Genomic DNA, 24,273 nt, shown 5'->3' with positions numbered 1-24,273 from the left:
TATGTGGAACACCAAATTAAGCTCTTGTTCTTCATATGTTACTTTACATTTCAAGAAAGGATGAGGTATAGACAGACTTATAAATATAGAGTCATTTCGAACAATTTGGTTATTCAAATACACCCCAGAACATGATTAGTACAGCCAGATTTTACGGTCTAAGATAACTGTTCTGGCATGTTGATAACACAGGGCAGATATCAAGAATTGAAACTATGATCAGCAAGACAACAGTTGCCAAATGAGTATAGTATGGACCGTGGAGAGGCCGGTAAATGTTTTTGTTTTTCATGTGTACAATGTGACATGCCTACTGTTTAGTGCAGAATAGCAAAGAGACACCAAATCGAAGTTATTAACTTGTAAGCCAGACAATTTACAATAGCCCCAATTTGAGACCCAGTGTACAATTTGCTATGACATGCATGCTATGAGTGCGTAATAATAAACTAAATAATAATATAATTTACAGATTCATAGTTTTTAGCCAGTCCTGGGTACTCACTATTCTACACAATTTCATATTTTTCCCCATACTCTTATATCTTATCTAGCTTGACAACGAACTGGGTTGGATCAGGATGGTTTAAAACAGAACATTTTTAAATTGTTCTCAATATTTGAGACCCTTTAGTTCAGACTTTTACTTATTTAACATTTTTGTTTAATAGCAAGAAACTTACCAGTGAGCAAGAATTCAATCCTCATAGTTCTCTGGCTCTCTGGCCTTTGCAGGATTTTAAAAAACTGCATGATTTGCACAGAATTTTAACCCCTGACCTAAAACTACACCACTAAACACCTCTATTCATTGTACTTTTATTTTTCTGGAATTAGTATATGATTTTAAATCCTACTGATAGTTATGACCCAGTACACATGTCTGTTCCTCAGGTCATGATGTTCTGTCCTTGCTCATGTTTTTGTCCTATCTTAGCCTTGGGCATTATCTATAACGTCCTCTTTCAGGCGTACATCAGTAATAAAGCCTGCTGTGTTAAAGTTTAGTTTGAACTGTAGAAGCCCCAGGTTGTTTTTGTGCACACAATAAAACACCACTTTTATTATACCCTGGCTCTTGGTCTCATGATTCTTCAGTCATCTTACTTCTGATGAGGTTGCCATTGTTTTTGATGGTCATTCAGAAAGATTACACATTATTTACACAATACATTACACATTAAAATCAAATGAACACTGAGGAAACTTTGTTACTGCTGATTTTCATTAGAAGAAAAACTTTTCCTGGAACAATACATGTGAACTGTGTTTCTGTAATGTGTTCTGCTCCCCCCCCCCCCAGCATGTGACTGTTCTTTAAAAGAACAGTTCAGGACTTAGAGTTCAGAAGTAGCTTCAGCAGTCATTTGCCTGACTTTGCTGATTGTGAATAGTGAAAGCACTGACAGTGGATTTCATTTAAATGTATGTAAAATAATATATTTGCATTAGTATTATGCCAAGATAAACAGATATTTGATCATTGCATTTGTGTTCAAACAGTATAACAATCTTTCTTTTTTTTCTAACAGCACTCATACACTCATCAGGTAGAAAATATAATTTAATAATGGTAAAAAATAGTTGTTTAATTTACATATGTGCAGTTTCGACTAGTAATAAAAGTACATGTGTAAAAATATCAAATTGTACAGAAATGATCATGCTTACAGTATTTACACAGAAATATAGGCACACTGTGTATTACGCAATACTACTCGGTTGCGCACTGCTGCAATTTTATATTGCTGACATATAAAAACCTCATTTATATACTTACAGTACATCCTTACATCAAGAAATGTAGTCGTTTTAACCTGAAAAATATGCCCCAAATCAGTGGTTACACCATCCACACAATGTGGACAATTTTCCTTCACTGATCTCTATACTCAGATGAAAGCTTTCAAAACCAAAACTAGAGGCAGGAGAACTACTGCATTTTGCACTACATGACATCTCACCACACTGATATCTGTAGAACAATCATTTGGTTTCATGAGCTCTTTATTTTAGGCTCACGTATGAGTAGATTGTGCACATGTGCATTGTTTCTGTGCAAAGATATGAATAGTTCCATAACCACCAGCATTTCTGAAACAAGTACATCTGAGTATGATTGGTATCAATTTCAGCTGAGATAAAGCTCCACGACTGCTAAATCCGTTTAGTCCGATGGGAGTTCAGATGCACCCATGTTCATGTGTCCACATTTGCGATCTCACTGGCAAGCCTCACTTGTCCTTATGGCTGATGTACATGATCAGCTGTAGTGAGCTGCTATAGCCAGCCAGGGAAACAGAGCTGGAGCCACGAGGCTATAGGTACGAGGATATGAGGATATGAAGATAACAGTCCATGATGGCAATGGAGGAGGGTGTCACCTCGGTGGTGTGTAGCCAAAGGGCTGCTGTAAGCACAGAGAGCCGTGGTTGGGCAAGGGGTGGCTGTAGTAGAACTCCACCAGAGCTGCTATAGAAGGGAAGGTCAAGCTTGCCTCCAGGTACACGATTTCATCCTACAGGAGGACAGAGAGAGAGAGAGAGAGAGAGAGAGAGAGAGAGAGAGAGAGAGAGAGAGAGAGAGAGAGAGAGAGAGAGCATAAAGCGTAAGTGTGCATACTGATGTTTTGGCTGTGCACAATAAGAATGATGTAGGGCAAAGTATCTCTCTCTCTCTCTCTCTCTCTCTCTCTCTCTCTCTCACACACACACACACACTTAAAGGCAACTCATTCAATATTTATATTCTTTAAAAGCAAAAATAATAACAATGGCCAACAATTTTCCAAGATATCTTTGAAATTATATTATTGTTATTTGACTAGAAACATTTTAAAAATTACAAACTGCACCTTTCACAGTAACTCTGTCCTCTCTGACCAGATTCTTTCAACTCCCATATAGTATGGGTATAAAATCCACTTTTTGCTGTCGTTTCTTTTTTCCACCACCATGGCTGGTTTATGGTTATTTTTTAAGATATGCTTGTTTTTCCTCTTGGAGCTAAAATTTGTAATATTTTATTGGCTCATTACTTTTATGCTATTTGATTATTATTATAATTTTATTCTATTTTACATACTTTGAATATTGTGGTTTTTTTTAAACCACTTTGAGCTGCATTTTAAATATATTTAAGGTGTTATATAAGTAGAGTTGTGTTATTATTATTATTATTATTATTATTATTATTATTATTGTTATTATTATTATTATAACATGTTACATTTAAGTTTAATTCAAGAAATTGTTTCGGACACAATTTTTGTGCACTTCAACTCAGATCTTCAGTACTTTTATAACATCCTCTGTAGAGGATAGTATATAAATACATTATTGTTATCTTATTGTAATTAATTTTGCACACAGACGGGCTCATGCAAGTGTAACACCAACCTCCTCAAAGAGCCGGTAGTTTCTCGCCTTGTTCAGACTCACATCCCACACAACAAGCACCTACAGATCCAAAGAATGAAATGAGTAGGTTTAAACAAACACACATGCTCAGTCATGCATGCTCTCTCTCTCTCTCTCTCTCTCTCTCTCTCTCTCTCTCTCTCTCTCTCTCTCTCACACACACACACAGAAAAAACAAGCACACACTCATTTCACAACTGTATCTGATTACCATCCTGCATATGCATCATGCTGTGTTGTACCTTTGAGGTCTTTGTTCCTGAGTTTCGGATGCAGTAAAGGCCATCCGGTGGAGTTCCACTTGTCTCTTTAAATAATCTGAAGAGAGAAGAAGGAAAAGTGAATGAAGAGGGTATCTGAAACGTGGCTCTGATGAAGGACAAAGTCCAAAGTGCATACGAGAGAGTAGAAAAATCCACATTAGGACTTGTGGCCACTAGAGGGGGTTAGAAAATAGCCGTAGTGTTTGTGCGCTATTTCCCATGTTTTTTTCTTAAGCAGAGTATAATAGCTATGTCTGTCCTAAGTCTAACCCTTAATGTTAAAGGAAACATTTCTTACTTTTCAACAGCACTGGTCTCAGTTGTGTCAACAAAGACAGAGTCAGGCAACTGTACCTAATAAACAAACAACAAACATACATGAGTTATACAGGCTCATGTCTCTTTTAGTTCCTTTTTTTTTAGTTTCTCACCCACTTCTCTGAGTTACTTCATGGTTATAGTATTTCATAGGTGTCCAATGCGTCATGGTTAAATACTAAATAATCCATTACTAACACTATCCTCATTTACAATAAATGAGCAACAAAGCAAGAAGTGTTAAACACGCTTTAGGGTTTGTTAAATGCCCTGACAGCAAAAGAAAAACACAACATTTATTAAAGGAACACAGTGTAAGTGCAAACATAATGTAATGCAAACGTAACATAACGTAATGGAATGTCTCCTGAGGAACCGACTCATGACCTAATGAGGTTCACTCACATTTTCATAGTCATTATCGTCAGAGTCTTCATCGTAGTTTGATATGACACTGTTTTTCAAGGGCTTCTCTTCAACGGAAGACCGAAAACTTTGGCCATCAGGTGACGATCTTCTGAGAGGAAAGAATTGTGAATGGTTTTGTAAAGGACAGAGCAATGTCTACAGTTTTCATTCGCATGCTAATACTGCCATCAACACCATCATGCTCATCATCTCATCGTTCTCCGCCATAACTAAACGAATGAAAATTCAGCACCAACCGACAAACTGCTAATCACATCACAAATCTTTCAGTACAGACATATTTAATGTGTTTCATGGTTGAGTTTTCCTTTACGCCCAGCAAGACATTGTAGGAATTAATTCAACAGTGCAGCTGTTCATTTAACACTCGCATATTTAATCAATTGTCTACAATGCTAGGGACTTAAGTCACAATCACAATAGTGTAAAAGAACATCTAAAAGAAGTGAAAGCAGACACCTACTGTAAAGATATCAGACTGACTTTGGGCTTCATCAGTGGTGGTGGACACTTGGATGGAGGTTTGCAGACCAGTGGTGTAGGTTTTCTCTCACCAGGTGAATTTTTCTGGTTGTGTGAACCAGATCTGTTAGGAGAGTTCAGAAACAGTTTGTTTTCCAGGTCGTCACAGATATGGAGCGTGGATGGGTTTTTAATAACCATGGCAGGAGCAAGCTTCTGGTCATATCCTGGGAGAGTGGCTAAGGGCACACACCCCCCTACAGACTTTTTCTGGCACGCGGGAGGAGGAGCCGGCACAACTGTCATTCTATTAATGACTGGTTTCTGTAGTGGAGGAGGGGCTGAGTGCAAAGGAGGAGGGCCTTTATTTACACTGTCAGAGGGTTTGGGTGGGAGTGGAACAGGAATGGTTGGTTTCTTCTGGATGGGGTATGGTGGTGTTTTAATGGCTGGATGGGGTAGTGGTGGTGGAGGACCTTTGGGATGGTAGGGCACAGGTGGAGGAGGGTAAGATGGAGGCGGTACCTTGGGCTGACCTGGAAAAGCCATATGAGGTTCTAGTTACACCACTTAATTTTATAGAAAATCTCAAAAATTTACAGTAGTATCTACGTATATAAAAAGCTACCTGGAGGCCCATCAGGCAAAAGATAGTCGTCATCATCACTTTCGTCATTTTGTTCCACATAGTCTATTAAAAAGTGCAAAATACAGATGTTAACTGAAAGCTCAGAGAGGCACAAACACTTACTCAGTATTCTTTAACTGTTCTTGTCAGTCACACACCCTACCTCCTTCATGGTCATCTGGGGTATTGGTGATCTCCAAAGGGCTCTCAATAGGGCCATAGAAACTTTCGTCAGAATCAGAGTCACTAGAATAATGAAAGGAAATGAATTAATTTACTTCCACCATTCACAATATAATATTATATATTACTACAATGTATAATACTACCGTGGGACCTATACAGACAAACACAGAATGCTGTAGAGCAAAAATGCCTTCAAAAATAATGAAATTAAAAGTTTCTACATTAAAAATAAATACTATAAAGAGCAGTAAACAGTAATAAATGAAACAAAGTCAATATCTGGTGTGATATTCCCTTGCTTTAAAAAAGAAAGTAGTCTCAGGAACAATTTGTGCAGTTTTATAAGGAAATTAGCTAGTAAGTTTTACTGCACATGTGGCAGAACCAGCCACCGTCCTTCTGGAGACTTTGCCTGTCGCACTTGCTTCTTATTTTTGCAGCAAAACCCAGCAACCTTCATTGTTATATTTTGGCTGAAAAGTGTCTCTTACGTAATATTCTGCTTTCTTTACTGACATACAAACATTTTTCTGTAACATTTCATTTTGTGCTGGAAAACTAATGTTTGGGAATCGAAAATGTTTTGTACTGACTCGATAATGTAACTATAACAAAGTTTGTACTTCAAACATAGCTAAGACTTTTGCACAGTATTGTATATCCAGTACTAATTTATCAGAAAAAGGAAGTGATTCCAATTACACTTGGGGAGTTAACAGTGTGGTCAGCAATTTATTTTTTACATTTCCTCATATAACCCAAAACGTCCCTATCAGAGAACACTGAAACTTCGAGGCTATAGTAAGATAGCACGCGAATACAGTGTCAAGATTGGCACGAACATGAATTAAACACTCACCAAGTTATTATTAAAGCCAGATTGTAAAACAATAGAATGTCTATAATGTACATGTGAATTTCCAAGAAACATCCTTTAAATGCAATATTCAGCCATGTATAGGCATTTCATCCAGAGTCAGCTAGCACATATCATGCAATGGATTTCACATTTATGTGAAGATTTTTTTTTACCCATTTTCTTCCCAATTTGGTCATGTGAGACCAGCGAACTCTATTTTTTAATTTTTTTTCAAATTGAAGTTCATGGTGTGTAAAATAAAAAATAAAATAAATAAAATTTTTACCTTGGGTCAAGCGAATCTTTCCTGTCATTATAATGGCCGATCTCTTTCCTCAAATAACGCATCCATTTCTGTTGGAGATGAGAAACATTGTTTAAAAAAAAAAGTTTTGTAAAGTTGTTTTTGAATAACATCATTGAGTTCACTTTCAACACAAACATAAGCCAAGCAATCAATAATCTACACTACGCTGATGAAGCACGAAGCACATGGAGTGTTGAATAAACATCTCACCCTTCTCTCATCCTCACTGGCTGCTGAAAAATACCACGTGCGGTGCCTTTTACTGAAGTGCACGATCTTAAAGGGGAAAACGTTGCTGGACGTGGTCTCCTCCGCTGCTCGCATGACCCTGATGACCAAACACAAATTATTTGAGAAACAGTGTGGTTTTTGACAAAAAAGGAGATTTATTTCACATCCCCTCTATGAGGATCAAAATCTATGAGGTTCAATTCAATTCATTCAGTTCAATGAAATTATATTTGCTTATTCTTTTAATAACAGTCAAACCAGCTTTAAGGAAATACGGATGTAGATTTATATTTAGATCCTTAACGAGAAAGCTAGAGGTGACGGTGGCAAGGGAAAACTCTCTGAGCTGAAACACAGAAAAAACTTCAAGAGGAAACAGACTCAAAGGAAACCCATCCTCTTCTGGGTGTCAGATAGTGCTATAATGAATCATTACGCAGCAAACAGTTGTATACTATAAAGTCAAACAGGACTAAGTATGCTGAAAGGATGTTCAGTAGGAGCAGATTATAAATAAACGTCCTGGGATGTGCTCAGGACAGACATTATGATTACAACAGCAGTTCTTAGGTTTACATTAATGGTGCGACTTGGGCATAAACTGGAAAATGCAGTCTTTTGGGTATCTATATGTGATCATCCCCAACAACATTAAGTGTTCTTTTCATACTCATATTTTAGCATTGATGAGTTTTATCTGGTATTAAAATCCCATTGCTTTTGTAATAGCCTCACATTACACTTTATGTAATGCTGGTGACCAGTATAGATCATACACATACACAGCTGGCTCTGAGAAGTTCTCAAACTACTTGCAGATTTACTAAAAAACTATTTTTTCCAGACCACATCTGCAACTGGACGCTAGACACAATAATTAAGCACACACTGACTGTACATCAGACCTACCCGGGGAGGAACTGAGAGGACTACTGCTAACCTCTGAGTGATAAATCAGACAGTGACACATGTTCCATGTCATCTGTACTTACCTAATATGCATGAAAACTAGTTTTCATGAAACTAGTTTTGAGTGGACAAAACTGACACCGTTCTACCTTTAGACCTTACATTGGGCTCAGGCTGAGGCAGGATGTGGCTAAACAAGCACACCAAGGTGAACATATGTAAACTATGAGTCCATTTTTAGTTCAGTGTGGCTCAGGGTTTAGCTCTGTTTTTAGAGGATTGCAAGTTTCATATCTCAAATTCTAACTAAACTCTAATTAAAACATCACCCTAGAAGCAAAGGTAGAGCACGTTTAGAGCTGTAGAGGTGACAATTTTTTTTTTTTTTTTAAAGTACGCACAGCATTTTAGCTCTTCACAAATGATAAATTAAATGGTTCGTTCTGTATGTACTTGCCTGTTGTAGCCGTTGAGGGAGAACGCTCCCTGTGGTGTGGCAGATGTGCTGGTCTTGAAATAGTAGACGCAGCCTTTGTGAATTACAATGTAGCGAAGAGGCCCTGTGAGATTGGCAAGAAAAAAATATTCTATATAAAAAATTTCAAAGCCCAGTGCTTTCATACTAGTCACTCACAAACCAGAGTCTGATTTTTTTTTTTTTTCTTTTCAGACCAGGAGAACGCTTTTTGAAAGAGCCTGGAAGATATTCCTAAAGAAGGACTGATTAGTGTTTTTTTTAAATTTTATTTTATTTTTTATTTTAGTTAGTAAATTCTTCATGGGCAATATGACACTCACATTTCATCAGGCTGAACTGGCTTCCCCCCTTTTTGTGTAGATACCCAGAAATGGCAACACCTCCTGGCATGGTCAGAAGATTCTGAGCTCCAATAGCCCTCATTGGTACGGGCCAGGAAATCGGCACAGCACTCATATTTCTATAGGAGAGATGAAAGATTAGTTTTTAACACACCTCATTCATTGAGATCCCTAACTTTATCTTGATTTAATGTTGTACCTCCAGTATACAGTTAGATGTGAATGTTAGTTTGAAGATAGACATGAAACAAAAAATAAAGACGAGTTTGGCAGACAGGAAACTGCTATGCAAGAAAGAAAGCCATGGAACAGTATCAATAAATAAGAGCACAACTCTGCAGGTCTTGTATGCATCAGATGTACACTTGTTTAAATTATGCTTCTGAGTCGCATTAAAATATAAAAATACATTTTGGTATTTTAACATCACACTTTTTAAGCTTGATCAAGCAGGGAAAGATGTCTATTATTTTAAAACCAAAACTTGGATGGAGTCAAAACTCCATTAAGTCTCCAGCACATGGCACCATAGTACACACACTCAATGCTTTTTCATGAATTCTAACTCTCAAACTCTCTCCATTCTTCCAGTCCACAGTCTGAACTTACCTCCGACTCATCTGCCTCCTAATTCCCCTCACTGACATGCTCTCACTGGACATGCTTGTAATGGAGGTTACATCCAGAAGGAGATCCATATAATACTGAGGAGGTGCAACACACACCTCACAGCTAATAAGTCTGTCCGATTAGTGCAAACCCTCCAGTTAAAACCTTGACCCTGGACCAGACATAGCCAGGACAGGAAAGGAAGGAAACAACACGTTTCCTGTGGAATGAACAATCCCCTACTGTGCTCTTGATCATGCTGAGGGTCACAGATTTCCAGCAGAGTTTGCTGTTCCAAGCCTACCATGTGACACCCAAAGGCTGGTCTGCAGAAGGACATATGAAGCAGCAAAGTAAGGAAAAAAACTCCCTCAGATCTCTGAATCTGATTTATCCCAAATTGCTCTGGACGCTCGTTAGTGGGTGGAGCTGGGCGATTACCTACCTCCAGAGAACATGTGGAACTGAAAGTTCAACACAAAGAACGGAGCTTGGAAATGTACCGTGACAGATCCAGAATAAAACCGTAGGACAGGATGTAATTTCACAAATGGGCTAAAAGAGGGAACATCTACACAAATGCTGACTTAGTTGTGAATACAGGACCAAAATATTTTGGCAAACTTCAGTATGTTTGAATATGCACAGCACTGCAGATGCTAAATTTAGCCAATAAAGCAGCCATGGGTATGTGTAAATTAACTGCAACGTAATTAGAAACATCATCTTGTCTAGTTCATGACCTTAACTTCAAACCACATGAAGGCAAACAACAAACAGGCATTATCTCTTTTTCCTCTTTTGAACTTGAATTAGTTTCCACCAGGGAGTGATAAACATGAAAAAAAAAACACTCTTACCCTCATAATTTGCATCAGAGGCTGCCTTCATTTCCCCATGAATGTTGTGTGGGTGCAATAAAGTTAAAAAAAGACACACACCACCCACAGAGTAGCAGTTTTTTTTATTTGTTTTTTTTAAAAAAGCATTATGTGTACGGTATTATGGCTGACAATTACAGCAATCAAATCAGCTTAATTCATTGTCCCAGTCTTTAGGGCTAGAATGGATTTATTGAGAGAATGTGACTGAATATCAAATTAAGTAATCAATATTACTGGATCGAACCAATCACGTGACAGTAAACCTGAACCAGCTTCTGTTTTAGTTTATCCAAATGGTATCACTCACTATAGTATATTATAGAAGTATCTGTATCTGTTTAGTGCTCCGATTATTTGCATCTGTTTTAGGATTTAAACCTTATGTGGGCGTGAAAGCTGTAAATTCATTCCAAATCAACCCATGTTCAGGATAGTAGTCCTGATTCACTAGTCTTAACCAGATGCCCTGAGAAAGTATTTGGCAACCTTTCTAAATAAATAAATAAAAATAACAAATACCACACATTATATTATAATATATTATATATATTATATCTGTATTTGTATTCATTTAGAACATGTTATCTTTTTAACCCAAATACCGTAATTGTATTCAGTTAAACCGCTCGTACATCGTTTATGTGTGACTGGAATGACATTAGCCTACACCCAAAACTACATTACCCTGAGCAATACGTCTAGAGTCGATACGTTTCAATGCTAAAACATACCCATATGCTGAGTCTGAAATACATCCAGCAATTATGGATACATGAATGACAAAAACTAAAAAAGATACTAATAAAGATAATAAAGATATGTTTATTTTTGTATGTTTCTTCTCTGTAATCTGCAGCACACTATTAACCTGTAAAATACAAAATTAAGCTTGTTACAATATTATCTGAGCCTCAGATTTCTTCTGTGCAAGCGAGATGGTAAACAACGGAAAAAAGGTTTATAGAAATTGCATAAAACCTGGAGCCTGAGAAATGCTAGCTTTATTCAACTCACTTCCTGAATTGACTTCCTGAAAGATAACCCAATGGTCGGGCTAAGGCCCTGAGTTTCTGAGTTTCTCAGGGATGCAAACTAGAAGCCACATGAAGCAAACTGCACAGAGGGTTAATGCTAATATTAACTATGAGTTAACATTTAGGACCAGTTCATTGTTTAAATGTATACCCAGCTTTTTTCTTTCATTTCACCTGACACTAAAGATTACATCTTGCTGCTTGATCATGGTAAATAAAAAAGGAAGGACTTTGATGCAACGAAAAGCACAAAAGCAGTGCCTCGGGTTCAAATCATTCTTAAGAGAAAAAAATAAAACATTATAAGAAAATGCATTTATTCACTGACAAACTTGCTTCTTGAGGTGTCAAAACATTTGAAGCAACTACTGGAAGCATTTTTGAATAAACAGCTATGCTTTCTGTGCATATTTAAAATGCTATGACCCAGTAAACATCATGACAAAATCCACAAAATAGTGGTAGACCAACAGACTAGTAGGGAACTTCATCATTCAAACCACTGCCAGTGTTCTAGTGAAATTACAGTACGTGGTATGGCATCAGCTGTATGATTTGAGTGACATCAGTGTATGATGTTATCACTCAGGGGTCTCATGCTTTAAGTAATTGACAAATAATTTCCCAATGAACTAATATGTTGTAAATTTGGATTTACACAAGAGTCTTTCTTTTACTTTCTTTTCAATACTGTCAGATGTAAGATACTCTGTGGCCAGTGGAACAACAGCAGACATCAGACAGGATTGGACTTATGAGGCGTAGCTTTCTGAAGCTCTCTGTATTATCGTCACTTAATGAATGATGTGTATTATTCGGACACATCTGTGTATTTTTAATGTGATAATATAGCATAAACATGGGGCTTGCAGTACTAATACAATCTAGACTTGAGTTTGGAAGTTTCCCTTACTCACTGTTTCCAAGGATCATATATTTTCAAAGAAAGAGGTAATTTGACTGGAATGACATATTATTTGTATCGTAGTTCTAATTTACATTTGAAATTCTTCAATTTAAATTTACATGCATTTCCTAAGTAAGCAATACTAACTAGGTAAGGAATAATAAACTATGGGGAATGTTTTTATAAGGAAAATAATATATGACAATGTGGTGTGCTGCAGTTCAACATGATGCTGGGTTACTCTTAGCCCAGCCCCATGTGTTTTATTTATTTGCCAAATTTTCATTTATTGAAGAACATTTTGTACAAATGGTCACTGAGTGATGTATAATTCCTTAATAGTTACACAAAACAAGTTCCGGTTATCACTTAATTACTTATAAACAGTAATTCCCTCACTAACCTCTAATTGTTTATCTCTCTTGAAGTTAATAAGACAAAAAAGCACCTTCTTGTGTCACACGAAAGCGCAAAGTCCTCTGACCTGAAGACTTTCCTGCAGTGGAAATCATACTGACTGCTGCAAAAATACTGATACTAAAGACTCCACTTCATGTATATTAATGTACTCCTTATAGTATCTGCATATATTCTAAAGAAAGAAAGAAAGGAAAAAACCTATGACCAGCCAACAAAAACAAAGTGTAAACAAAGATAATGCTTATACATATAATGTAACCAGAAGACTGCATGGAGTAATTCTGCTTTGGTGGTTTCCATGGTATTTCCCTGCATCATTTCCTCTTTTTTTCTCTAAATATGGGCATGCCCTTCATGGCAGGAAACAAGACACATGGTCTAAATAAAACAGAGTTAGAGTATGTCTGGGTATAGCATGAGAAATGGTTTCAGTTCACCTGCTGCGGGAAGCTCGCCCACTCAAACTATGGTCACACAACACACACTGACCTTCTGCAGGGAGGTTTTCACAGCTTTTCTAAATGAGTGTTCATAACTCCGACTATATATATATATATATATATATATATATATATATATATATATATATATATATATATATATATATATATATATAATGCCACAGTTGAGTTAAATCATAATGATTCACCATTAGTAATGTCAGACGTCTTGGTATTTACCATACATAAATTCTCATCTAACTGTCCATTTGCCATGTACGGTTTTAGCTCCTTGGACAAAAGATGACCGCCAATAGCTTCTTTTACATTGTCAAACCTGGCATAAAACCTGTCAGTTTTTGGTTAGACTCTGAGGTTCCCTTATGGGCTGCATGTTCAATCAGAACACAATACTGGCACTCTGACGTTCAAGGATGACAATTGCAGGGTGTATGTCCAAATTTTTAGTGCCTTGTTTGACAAGCAAAGGGATACTTTGAATGGCGTGCAAAATCCCCAGACCTCAATCGCATAGAAAACACCCATAGAGAATAGCATGTGAAACATCAAAAGTGTACATCCTAAAGTGGCCTGAAGTTGACATTTAGATACTGGTGGCATCCTAACCTGATAAGATTAAGGCTATTATTAATTTGAGGGTAGGCATAACCAAGCATAAAGAAAGAAATGACACATAAGACTGTTTTTTTGTTCATCCAGAGTGCTCAAGAAGTAATATTTTAGAGACTCTGTGTAGCTTGTCTAGCTTGATCATTCATAAAACACAGTTTGTGAATGCATATGTGACCACAGAAGAGTACTGGTGCTATTTTCGATTCCATGTAGCGACTTACAAAATCTATTTCACAGAAAAGCCTCACAGCTTTCTGCTCTACAAGTAACTGAAGCTCTCAACATACTCGCCAAGACATTTTAACGACTCAAACGTTCACTCAAACACAATATTACTATATTGCAATATATACTATGCAGTAATGCACTCTATCTGATCAAGATCACTTTTGCAGAAAAGCAAAACACACTTACATAATATTCCGACACATTTTCATACGAGTTTCTGGAAGTGGATGTAACAAACGCTTTTGCTTCACCGAGAGCGCCATGGATATTCACCAGAGTCCATTACCATGGTATCAGGCTGAAGCTGAACATAAGATTGTAGGCAGAAAGATACCACAGAAGCCAATCTTCAGGAACTGACAGAGCTGAGGAACAAGAGACCAGCTGCCTGTGATCCGAGACTCTCACACATTGTCAAGTCACTTCCTCCTCCGAGCCACAACATGAACACACAGCAACTGTGTCAGAGACACACTTCCTGTTGCCTGATGGCTCGGACAAGCTGATTGGCCATTTCTCTCTGTCAGGGCCTGAGCTTGAGGGACTTTCCACTCCAACAACCATAGATCTCTAAAGTAGCTTCAGTGACTCGTCACAGGTGTCCAGACATGTTTCTCTGGAAAAACTCATTTCTTTCAGAAGATTTCCCCATTTCTCTAGATCACAGTCGTCATAAATATAGATTTTGAAATGTCTTTCTAAGTTGAGGTTTTAGGCTTTTCAGTAAGTGCTCACAAGTTGCTAGCTAAACATAAATATAACAGTGTTTTATTAAAACCTATATAAGGCATTACAACATAGCTTCCAAACACACACGCCTTAAAGCTAGATACCGCTTATATTCATACAAGATGGCTTAATACCATGGTTAAATATTTCAAGTGAATTTGATTTTATTGCTTCCATTGTCCAATTATGGTCCATTTCCAGTTCATAAATCTACTACCTCAAATGCAGAATGAACTATTCATCTCACTTCCTATTCCACAGGTTGAATACAAATGCAGATGACCACATGGTAAGGTTCAAACTGAATGAACACTATGCAAAGAGCAAAAGGCCAGACACAGGCCATGATGCCTCCACAGATACATGAGCAAATGGAGAATGTTGTCATATTTGGTGTTTCTAAAATGTGGAACTAGTTATTAACACTGATAACTCCTACAGTGGCTATCATGACTTTTTTATCATAGCTCCTTATTCTAATCAGCAGACACAGATGGTGGACATCGGTTTTACATCAAGATGGCAAGAGGAAAAGAAAGAAATGACCTCAAAGGTGGGTTCATTATTGGATGCAGGAGCTTCAGGCACATAGAGTGCTCAGCTGGTTGTGTTTTAATTAACATTTTAATAAGAACAGTGACTAAACTGATGTCTGCAATCAATTCTACAGGAAAGACAATAAATAGGTTTGGAAATTGTGATTGAATGTGTATAATAAATAGCTGTGATGTTTATATATTAGTGTTGTGTGTAAGGGAAAAACAGAAGAGCAACTGTTGTTTACATGACAGAGATTGCTAATAGCAGACATAATTATACTGTCAGCAAGAACAGTACATCTACAATTACGTGCTGGTTTTCCCATATGCAGGCTGTCTCATTTCCTACTTCAGAAGAACTGGAATTCAAGACGTTCTGACTGAATTACGAGATGAATTGCCTTCTCAAAGAGCAAGGACAAGGTAAAGCCAATTCATAATTCAAACAAAACTGTAACATTGAAACAATAGTGAAGATATCTCAAATAAAGGAAAAGTTCTCTAATATTTGTCATTATGGAGTTCTATGTAACAAATATAAGACCATTAAGCCTATTTCTACACATATTTACTAATTTCATGCTTAAAATTGTCTTATTTTATTAGCAGATAATTTTGGCTTATTCTAGAAATCAACTCTTTTAAAACATTTCACTGAGTAAATGTATCAAGAAATATTCTTAATAATCCTATATTTGCTTAAAACTATCTAATAAGTAAAAATAATAGGTGAATACTTTCATATTTAAGATATTTTTTACTTCCTAAGATTTTTTAATTTTTTAATTTTTTAAATTAATTTATTTTTTTTGCAATGAAGCTCAACTTGGTAGATGATAAAGACATGGCATGGATACAGATATACAGACAACTGGCAGGCATATTCCTTTTTTTTTTTTTTGAGGAGAGGCAATGTCTACTTTGCATCCTTTTGATGCAAAGGAGTTTCAAGGCCATACAGGTTCTATTAGACAAATACCACAAAGCTTAAATGCACATTACAGAGAACAACAGTCAGCCTTCTTCCACTGCTTAGGTTATGGCACTGCCCTCTTTCTCATATTTCTGCTGGGCACAAAACTGAATTCTAGTCCGTGTCTTTTCAAATTCTCAACTGCACATACTGTACTCTCTGTTTTTGACACAAAAGGAACAACATTGCGCCACTATATCATCTAAATATAACCACTAGCAAAAAGGTGTCCTTAAAAAGAAACAAAAAAACAAAACAAAGGGGCCTTACCCATTGAGAACATCTGATGGAGTGTGAGCGTGCATTCTTAGTCTCAGCGGTTTGCAGTGAACAATTCACTTCCTCTCTGGCCCTCTTAGAAGTGCTATTTATAAGATCCTCCCACTTACACTACACCCTCTGCTCTGTTATGTAGAAAACGGTCAAAGGTGAGTTTTCTAACATCTACAATCTATGATTTACAGCAACGTGATCTGATATCTTGTTCATTCCTGTTTGCGATGCACTTTGTTTTAAATACTAAATCCTATTTTTAAAAAAATCCTATTTAAACACTTGTACATCAACATGTAAATGTGTAAAAAGCATTTTTACAGCAAAGTCCTTCTTACCATTCCAAGTACTAAATGTATCTTCAAGAGCTTTGTACTTTACTATGGTTGAAATTTAATGCTAAACAGTGTAGTCAGATCTTTTAGGTTACGCAGCAAAAACAGTTAATTGAATTCATGCTGTGTTTAACGTTACCCAGAAAAGTCCTCATAAAAACTTGTTGTCAGATTTACCACTGATGATGATCCGAGCGTATTACATGGTAAACACTTTCGGCTCAGAAAAGAGAGAAGATGGATATGTGGTTTTTATGGTTTACACTTCCAGAAACACCACAGGGTGGAGAGATGAGATATGCTGACTGGTACTAGGGTCTTCACATATACATCCTTCCCACACCACCCACTTTGGAACACTTTTAAGATTCACTTTGAATTCTAGGCTACATTATAAACACTGAAAATGAGAAAGGAATCGAAACCGATGCATAGGAAATGTTACAAAAACAGCACACAAGTTTGGGCTTTTTCCATGTCAGCAGTAATGCACTTTCTATTTAATCATTTTATAAAAGCAGTTTACAACGTGGGTTGGTGGCTTCTGCTTTATTACAAGTGGAAGTAAATGAGACAGATGCATATCTAGCAAAGTATTTTATTAGACCAAACCTAAAATACTGGGGCGGAGTGTTCAGTTGGATGGAGTTCAGAACCTCCAGCTTTCTAAACATGAACCAGCTCAGCTTCTGTAATAAAACCTCTGTGAATGATCCAATAACAATCCAAACACAATCCACAATCACACAGTTATGTAAATTATTTAGCCGAAAGCAGCTCATTGGACTAGAGCTGGGCTCGAAAGATTCAGAGGGTCAGAGGGGAGCATTTTCATGGCTTTTCATTGATTTTCTTTACTTAATTTTCCCTTTGTGGTCTGGTTAGTGAAGTGTAAAAACGGAAGAAAAAGCACATAAAGGTAACTGACAAAAATACAATGTTTAAATACAAATGGACAGATAGATAGATAGACAGAATTTATTGATGCCACAAGAGAAATTGCTATGTTACAGCACTATAAAGAATAATAATACAATTAAAAGCAGTGTTCTACACTGATCTTCAAAAACACACTGATTATTAATTAAAGATATGAACAACATCAAAAAGAGTAAAAGCTATAATGAAAAGAAAAAAGGAGCGATAAAAACAGGTGGGCGAAAATGGCGAATAAACAGTATGTACAAATGGTTGTGCAGCAGTGTGTTCACCTTTCACACAGAAATCAGCTGTTATAGAGTGTTATGGTGAAAGAAAATGAGCTCTACTGTCTTTGCAGGGTATCATGAAGGGAGGGAGATGGATTGTCCATGATGGAGAGCAGTTTGTTCAATGACCTCCTACTCCTGACTGACTCAAACGTCTCCAGGTTTTGTCTAATGATAGTTTTAGCCTTGCGAATGGGTTTATTGATTCTGCTGGCATCTCTGATACATGCCGCTCCCCCAGCAGACACCAGTATAGTAGATGGCACTCGTGACCACAGACTAGTAGAAGATCCCCAGCATCTTGGTGCATACATTGAAAGATCTGTGCTTCCTTGGAAAATAGAGTCCGCTTATCCCTTTCTTGTACACAGCGTCGGTCTCCTTAGTATGAGTCAAAACTGGTAACATGAACCACTTTGAACTGATTTAAATTATTATATAAATGAATCATTAATGGTTAAGTATTAAATTGTTATTCTGGCTCCACAGCGAGTGGCAGCATGGCACGGCAGCTCTCTCTCCCTTTCCTACTTTGTCTCTCCCGTTTCTTACTTTTTTTAACTTGTAATATTATATTTTATTACTTGAGCACCGCTACAATAGATTGCAGCTTGTCATATTTATTGTGTTAGTAGGATTACAAGTTTAGTTTAGTAACAGCGTGCAAGACAAAGGACACTGCGACAAAGATAAAGAACACTGTGCCCACTAAACAACAATGCACCATAGTCTACTTATATGAGGAGCTTTTCCAGTTCGCACGTCTGAAGGAGATCCCGGGGGAGTTATACGGAGAGGATACAGAGGCAAGGAACTCGAGTTGGGGCGATGGTGAGGAACAAGACGATGGAGAGGAGATGGAGTTACAAGGCTTTTCTTCCCTCTGTTATCATGGGGAATGTATGCACACTGATTAACAAGATCATGAGTGGACAGCATGAGTACTAGGAGTGCAGTTATGTCTGACGGAGGCATGGCTGAACAGGAAAATAAATGACTGTCAGTGGAACTACCTGGTTCCTCGCTAATTTGGGTGAACAGGGAAAAAGAAAGCGGTAGGAAGTCGGCTGGAGGACTTGCTGTCTTTGGTAACTCCAAATGGTATAACAAAGGACATGTTACTACAAAGGCAACAATCTGCAAGCCTTGAGCTGTTGTCCGTAGGGGTTGAGGCCATCTGCCTCAGGAGTTTTCAGTAGTTTTCAGTAAGTGCTTGTGACGTCATTCATTTCTGCAGATATGGCATCCCAATGTACTCCTCATAATATATGGCGCTTTTAATCATGTTATAAATGGATATTTTAATTATGTTAGCTCACCATGTCCCTCACCAGGACAAAGCAGTTACTGAAGATGAATGAATGATTGACCATAGATCTTACTGGATATTTTGCAGGACTGTATACAATGGCAAACCAACTGCAATTCCTAGTTGGAAACTAGCATTGATAATAATTAATGATAGGCTTGCAATTTTTTTTCCCAGCATACTCCATAAATCTGTTAGAAATCTGTTTTTTCTACTGATGGAATTTTTCCCAGATTATCTTTAGTTCTTTCATGAGTCAATTGCGAGGCAACACTGGCAGCATTTGGATATTTTTTGGCCCATATTCCAAATGTCACAGAACATTTTTAATTTTACATTTGGGCCACCGTTGACCCATTTCCTGCAATACACTTTCATTTTGCAGATAACTGGTACTTATGGAGCTTAAACAACCAAATCGTGCCTGAAATCCTTTGCTATCTGGGGTTGAATTAAACCAACTTAAAAAAACAACAACCTCAAATTCAAATGTTTAAGGAATCCTTTAGTGAAGATCAAATCAGCACCCACAACAAAGACAATTATGTATCTACCTCTTGATTTATGTTTTAAATTTAACATAAAACATTAATCTTATTTCAGCACCCACCCATAATGCTGTCACAAGTTCAGCTGTATGGGTGGAAAAATTAAGAGACCTTACTCATCATGCCAGGAATATTAAATTAACACATACTCCCATCTTTCACGTAAGTTTTGCATGTCCATTCATGTCATAAAGAAAAAAGGTGTGAAATGTATTTTAAATCACAATGAGTCAACTTGTGTACATTAATATCAATTAATATACATTTTAGAGCTAGTGGGGTGAATTTTGCTTCTGCATTCAGATGTGCATGCTCAAGCACTGCTTAACATATGCTTTTTTATCAATAGAAAATGAAAAAATGATAAGCCATGTGACAGGAAGTGAGCAGTCGCTGCATGCTATAAACCCAAACTCACCGACGCATTTATGAGCTGTTTTTACTAGTCATGTTTCCATCAAAATACGCCTGCTGAGGTAAATTTGAATAAACGTTACAAGGTTTTCTCCCACCTCACAAAAAGCATGCCGGTAGGTGGACTGTCTATTCTAAATTGATCCTAGGTGCCAATGTGTGTGAGTTTGCATGGTGGCCTGTGATGGACTGGCATCCAATCCAGGGTGTATTCCCACCTCACATCCAGAGTTCTTGTGATAGGCTAGTAGCTGATTACTCCAGGACCAGGTTTGGGAATCTGTACCCTAGAACATACTGTACATCATTTTTGTGGATACACATTCGATATGTATATATGAAGCCGGGTGACATGGTGGCACAGCAGGTAGCATTGCCACCTCATAGCTCCAGGATCCAGTGGAGCTTGGGGTACTGTCAGTGTGGAGTTTCTGTGCATGTTCTCCCCATGTTCACGTTGGTTTCCTGCAAGTTCTCCAGTTTCCTCGCACTTCCAAAAACATGGCGGTACGTGGATTGGCTACGTCACATTCCCCCTAGCTATGAATGAGTGTGTGAATGTGTTTGTACATCATGTCCTATGATGGACTGGTGTCCCATCCAGGGTGTATTCCCACGTAACACCCAGTGTCTCCAGGACAGACTCTGGATCCCCCAAAACCCTGACCAGGATAAAGCAGTTACTGAAGATGAATGAATGATATCTAAAGCTGTATTTTAGTACCCTACTTAACTGTTTTGGTTAATGAGTTTGACTATTTTATAAGTTATGTCTGTTAGTGTAGAATATCCAGTGTACTCATGAAATTCCACAATGCTGTGCAGTAACATGGTACCCACGTGTCATTTCAGAATTACACTAATTGCTGCAATTCTTGTGCATTTGCCAATATATTGGCTAAATTTAATATACGAAATATACCCTCACCAGTGATTCTCACTTTTTAAGAACATTCTTACACCTGCTTATTCATGCAGTTATGCAATCAGCTTATCATGTGGCAGCAGCACAGTGCATAAAATCATGCAGATACAGGTCAAGAACTTCAGGTAATTCATATTCAGGAAGGTAACAATTCTTTACAACAATGGTGAGCATTGCTTGCTCGTTTTCCGATGTTCAGCTGTCCAGTTTTTCTGTGTCTGTGCCCACTGTAGCCTCAGATTCCTCCTTTTGGCAGACATTTTGTCTGGACATCCTTTTGTCTGGACATTCTCTTCTGACCTCTCTCATCAACAATGCAGAACTGATGCTTTTCTTGAGTATTGTGTGTGAAAATCCCAGGATTTTCTGAAATACTCAAACCAGCTCATCTGGCACCAACAACCATGCCACATTAACTGAAGCTCTTGACCTGCATCTGCATGATTTTATGCTTTGTGCTGCTGCCACATGATTGTCTGACTGGATCATTGCATGAATTCAATTCAATTCAATTCAGTTTTATTTGTATAGCACTTTTTTACAATGGACATTGTCCCAAAGCAACTTTACAGCAATATATACATTTCAGATCTAAATTTTAAATGGCTGAATTTGTCCCTAATGAGCAAGCCAGAGGCGACGGTGGCAAGGAAAAAGTCCCTGAGATGATATGAGGAAGAAACCTTGAGAGGAACCAGACTCAAAAAGGGAACCCGTCCTCATCTGGGTGACACCGGATAGTGTAATTGAAATAAATCTCTTCCATAACTGTACGCTATACGATAAAACAGAGTGCATCTGTGAAATCAGGAGCTTAACCACCGATGGAGACCTGGGCGCAAAGTCTGTTTGTGCAAATGTAGTCTAAAACTGCAACCGTAGTCTCAAGACATCGCACCAAAACTGCCCGCATCAATTGCAGTCCAGTGGCATCTCCAAGGCTTCCAACTGTCCCCAGGCTGTCCATGAGGATGGGGTCATCGTCAGCAACAGTGACTTGCCTCAAAGCAACGAGAACTCCAGAAGCAGGGCACCAGGGCAGTCCTAGCTGGCCCGGAGAGCAGAATGGGTCAGGCCCACTGCTACCCCCGGAGAAACACGTATAGAGCTTATAAGTGTGATGATTAGATATTGGTATCATCCAGTCTTCGCAGGTGATGGCATCATCTGGAATCTTTGTAGAGGCTGGTTCTGAGCTGGAACTGGCACATTCACTGATCGGAAACAAATGGAGGAAGGGAAACAAATGGAGAAGGAGTAGCGTAGCTGCAGTTCATTGAATATCAGGCAGAGATGACCATGTGCTTTTGTTATCGTTTTATCATAGATGAGTGGAGTACCATTTTATGAGGTGCGTTATGTGAATTCTTGGTTAAAGAAATGTGTATGTAATCTGGATTTAAAGTGTGAGTCTGAACCCCGGACATGATCAGGAAGGCTATTCCAGAGTTTAGGAGCTAAACGTGAAAAAGCTCTACCTCCTTTAGTAGACTTTGATATCCTCTGTATTATCAAAACTCCAGAGTTTTTCGACCTTAGAGAGTGTGAAGGATTGTAGCGTGATAGAAGATTGGTTAAATACAAAGGAGCTTGGCCGTTTACAGGTGAATAGCAGTATTTTATAATCAATACGGAACTTAACAGGTAACCAGTGTAGAGATGATGAAATTGGGGTAATATGTTCATATTTTGGTGATCTGGTAATCACTCCATCAGCTGCATTTTGGACTAACCGTAGCTTATTTACTGAGGATGCAGGACAACCACCTAACAGTGCATTACAAGAATCTAGTCTTGAGGTCATGAATGCATGAACTAGTTTTTTTGCATCAGAAACAGATAACATGTTACATAGCTTGGCAATATTTCTAAGGTGAAAGAAGGCTGTTTTTGTTACCTGGGAAATACGATTTTCAACTGACAGGTTGCTCTCTAATATAACACCCAGGTCTTTAACTGTAGTGGTTGGTGTAACAGTACATCCTTCTAAATGCGCTTGTACTCTAAGAGCTTTTATGTACAAATTTTTGGTATAGTTAGCAGTATCTCTGTTTTATCAGAATTTAGTTAAAATAAATAAATAAATAAATAAAAAAGATCAGTCATCCAGTTTTTAATGTCTTCTGCCTACACATTCTGTTAACGTGGATGAATGAGTAGGTGCAGGTGTTCTAATAAAGTGGCCAGTGAGTGTATACAGCCATAAAAAACAACTGATTAAATTAGGTTAATATTGGACAAACACCTTTCCATTGCAAATTCCATCCACTTATTATAGACCTAAATTTGTTTCTATTTCGATGCAAATAATTGAAATGCAAATGCATTTTGTCATTATTGGAAACAAAAGCTTTAATTTTATTTATATGTATCCATCCAATATTCATTTAAGATGAGTCATTTTTCACACTCTGGGTGGAAATGTGCTGACATCGTATCTCCTCCGTGGAAATCAATATTCATCAGCTCTGCTGCCCTATGAGCTCTTTAAAAAAATACAACAGTTTTTTTTTTCTCAGCAGATGTGCGTGAAAGTGACGGGTAATTTCAGACATGCTTGTGGTGCGTCTGAAAACAGTAAACCTGTGGAGAGATGTCCTTTCACTAAGTCTGATGTGTGCGTAGGCTGCGGCGTGTACAGAGATCTATCTAAAAAGCTTGATCTAAATGACTAAAATAGTCAGTACCATATGAATGTGTCCGTCCTTTCAGTTTCTGTCTCACCTTTTCAATCAGAGTTCTCCATCTTCTCTCCTCCACCTGGTGTAACATATCATGTGGGCTATCATCAGGAATAAAAGCACCTCAGAAATGTTATACAGTATATTCCGCCTCTGCTCAAAAACCTCTTGGGAACGATAGAGACATCAGTTTAAAGACCAAGACTTCCATCTGCTGGCACAAACAGGATATTAAACATTTTCAAAGCAGTGTCGATTTCCACCAAGTAAAAAAAAAAATGATATGAAATGATATGAAACGCATGTTTTGCGTTCAGAGGCTTGTAAAATATTAGCCTATAATATTATATAAAA

General features: G+C 37.7%; 1 protein-coding gene across 4 annotated transcripts; it reads right to left on the bottom strand.

Moving 5' to 3' along the window:
- Positions 1-1,546: 1,546 nt before the first annotated feature.
- sh3bp2 (SH3-domain binding protein 2) lies at positions 1,547-16,571 on the bottom strand. Of its 4 annotated transcripts, none has more exons than XM_017489852.3 (13): positions 16,497-16,571; positions 8,810-8,949; positions 8,469-8,571; positions 7,082-7,199; positions 6,851-6,918; positions 5,683-5,765; positions 5,520-5,582; positions 4,893-5,427; positions 4,406-4,517; positions 3,981-4,036; positions 3,662-3,737; positions 3,399-3,458; positions 1,547-2,518 (listed from the first exon to the last, which is right to left on the bottom strand). In XM_017489852.3, exons 1-13 carry the CDS (start codon positions 16,529-16,531, stop codon positions 2,381-2,383), a joined length of 1,587 nt encoding a protein of 528 aa, XP_017345341.1. In that variant the 5' UTR covers positions 16,532-16,571; the 3' UTR covers positions 1,547-2,380. The 4 variants fall into 4 exon arrangements, with proteins under 4 accessions (XP_017345341.1, XP_017345340.1, XP_017345339.1 ...); XM_017489851.3 differs by lacking the exon at positions 16,497-16,571 and adding an exon at positions 14,172-14,436; XM_017489850.3 differs by lacking the exon at positions 16,497-16,571 and adding an exon at positions 9,440-10,097 and having other exon boundaries at positions 4,406-4,514.
- Between the last annotated feature and the right edge of the window lie 7,702 nt (positions 16,572-24,273).

This window comes from Ictalurus punctatus, chromosome 16 (genome assembly GCF_001660625.3).
Source record: "Ictalurus punctatus breed USDA103 chromosome 16, Coco_2.0, whole genome shotgun sequence".
Classification (NCBI taxonomy): Eukaryota; Metazoa; Chordata; class Actinopteri; order Siluriformes; family Ictaluridae; genus Ictalurus; species Ictalurus punctatus.
The sequence above is the reverse complement of the archived record's forward strand: the minus strand, read 5'-3'. Positions and strand labels throughout refer to the sequence as shown.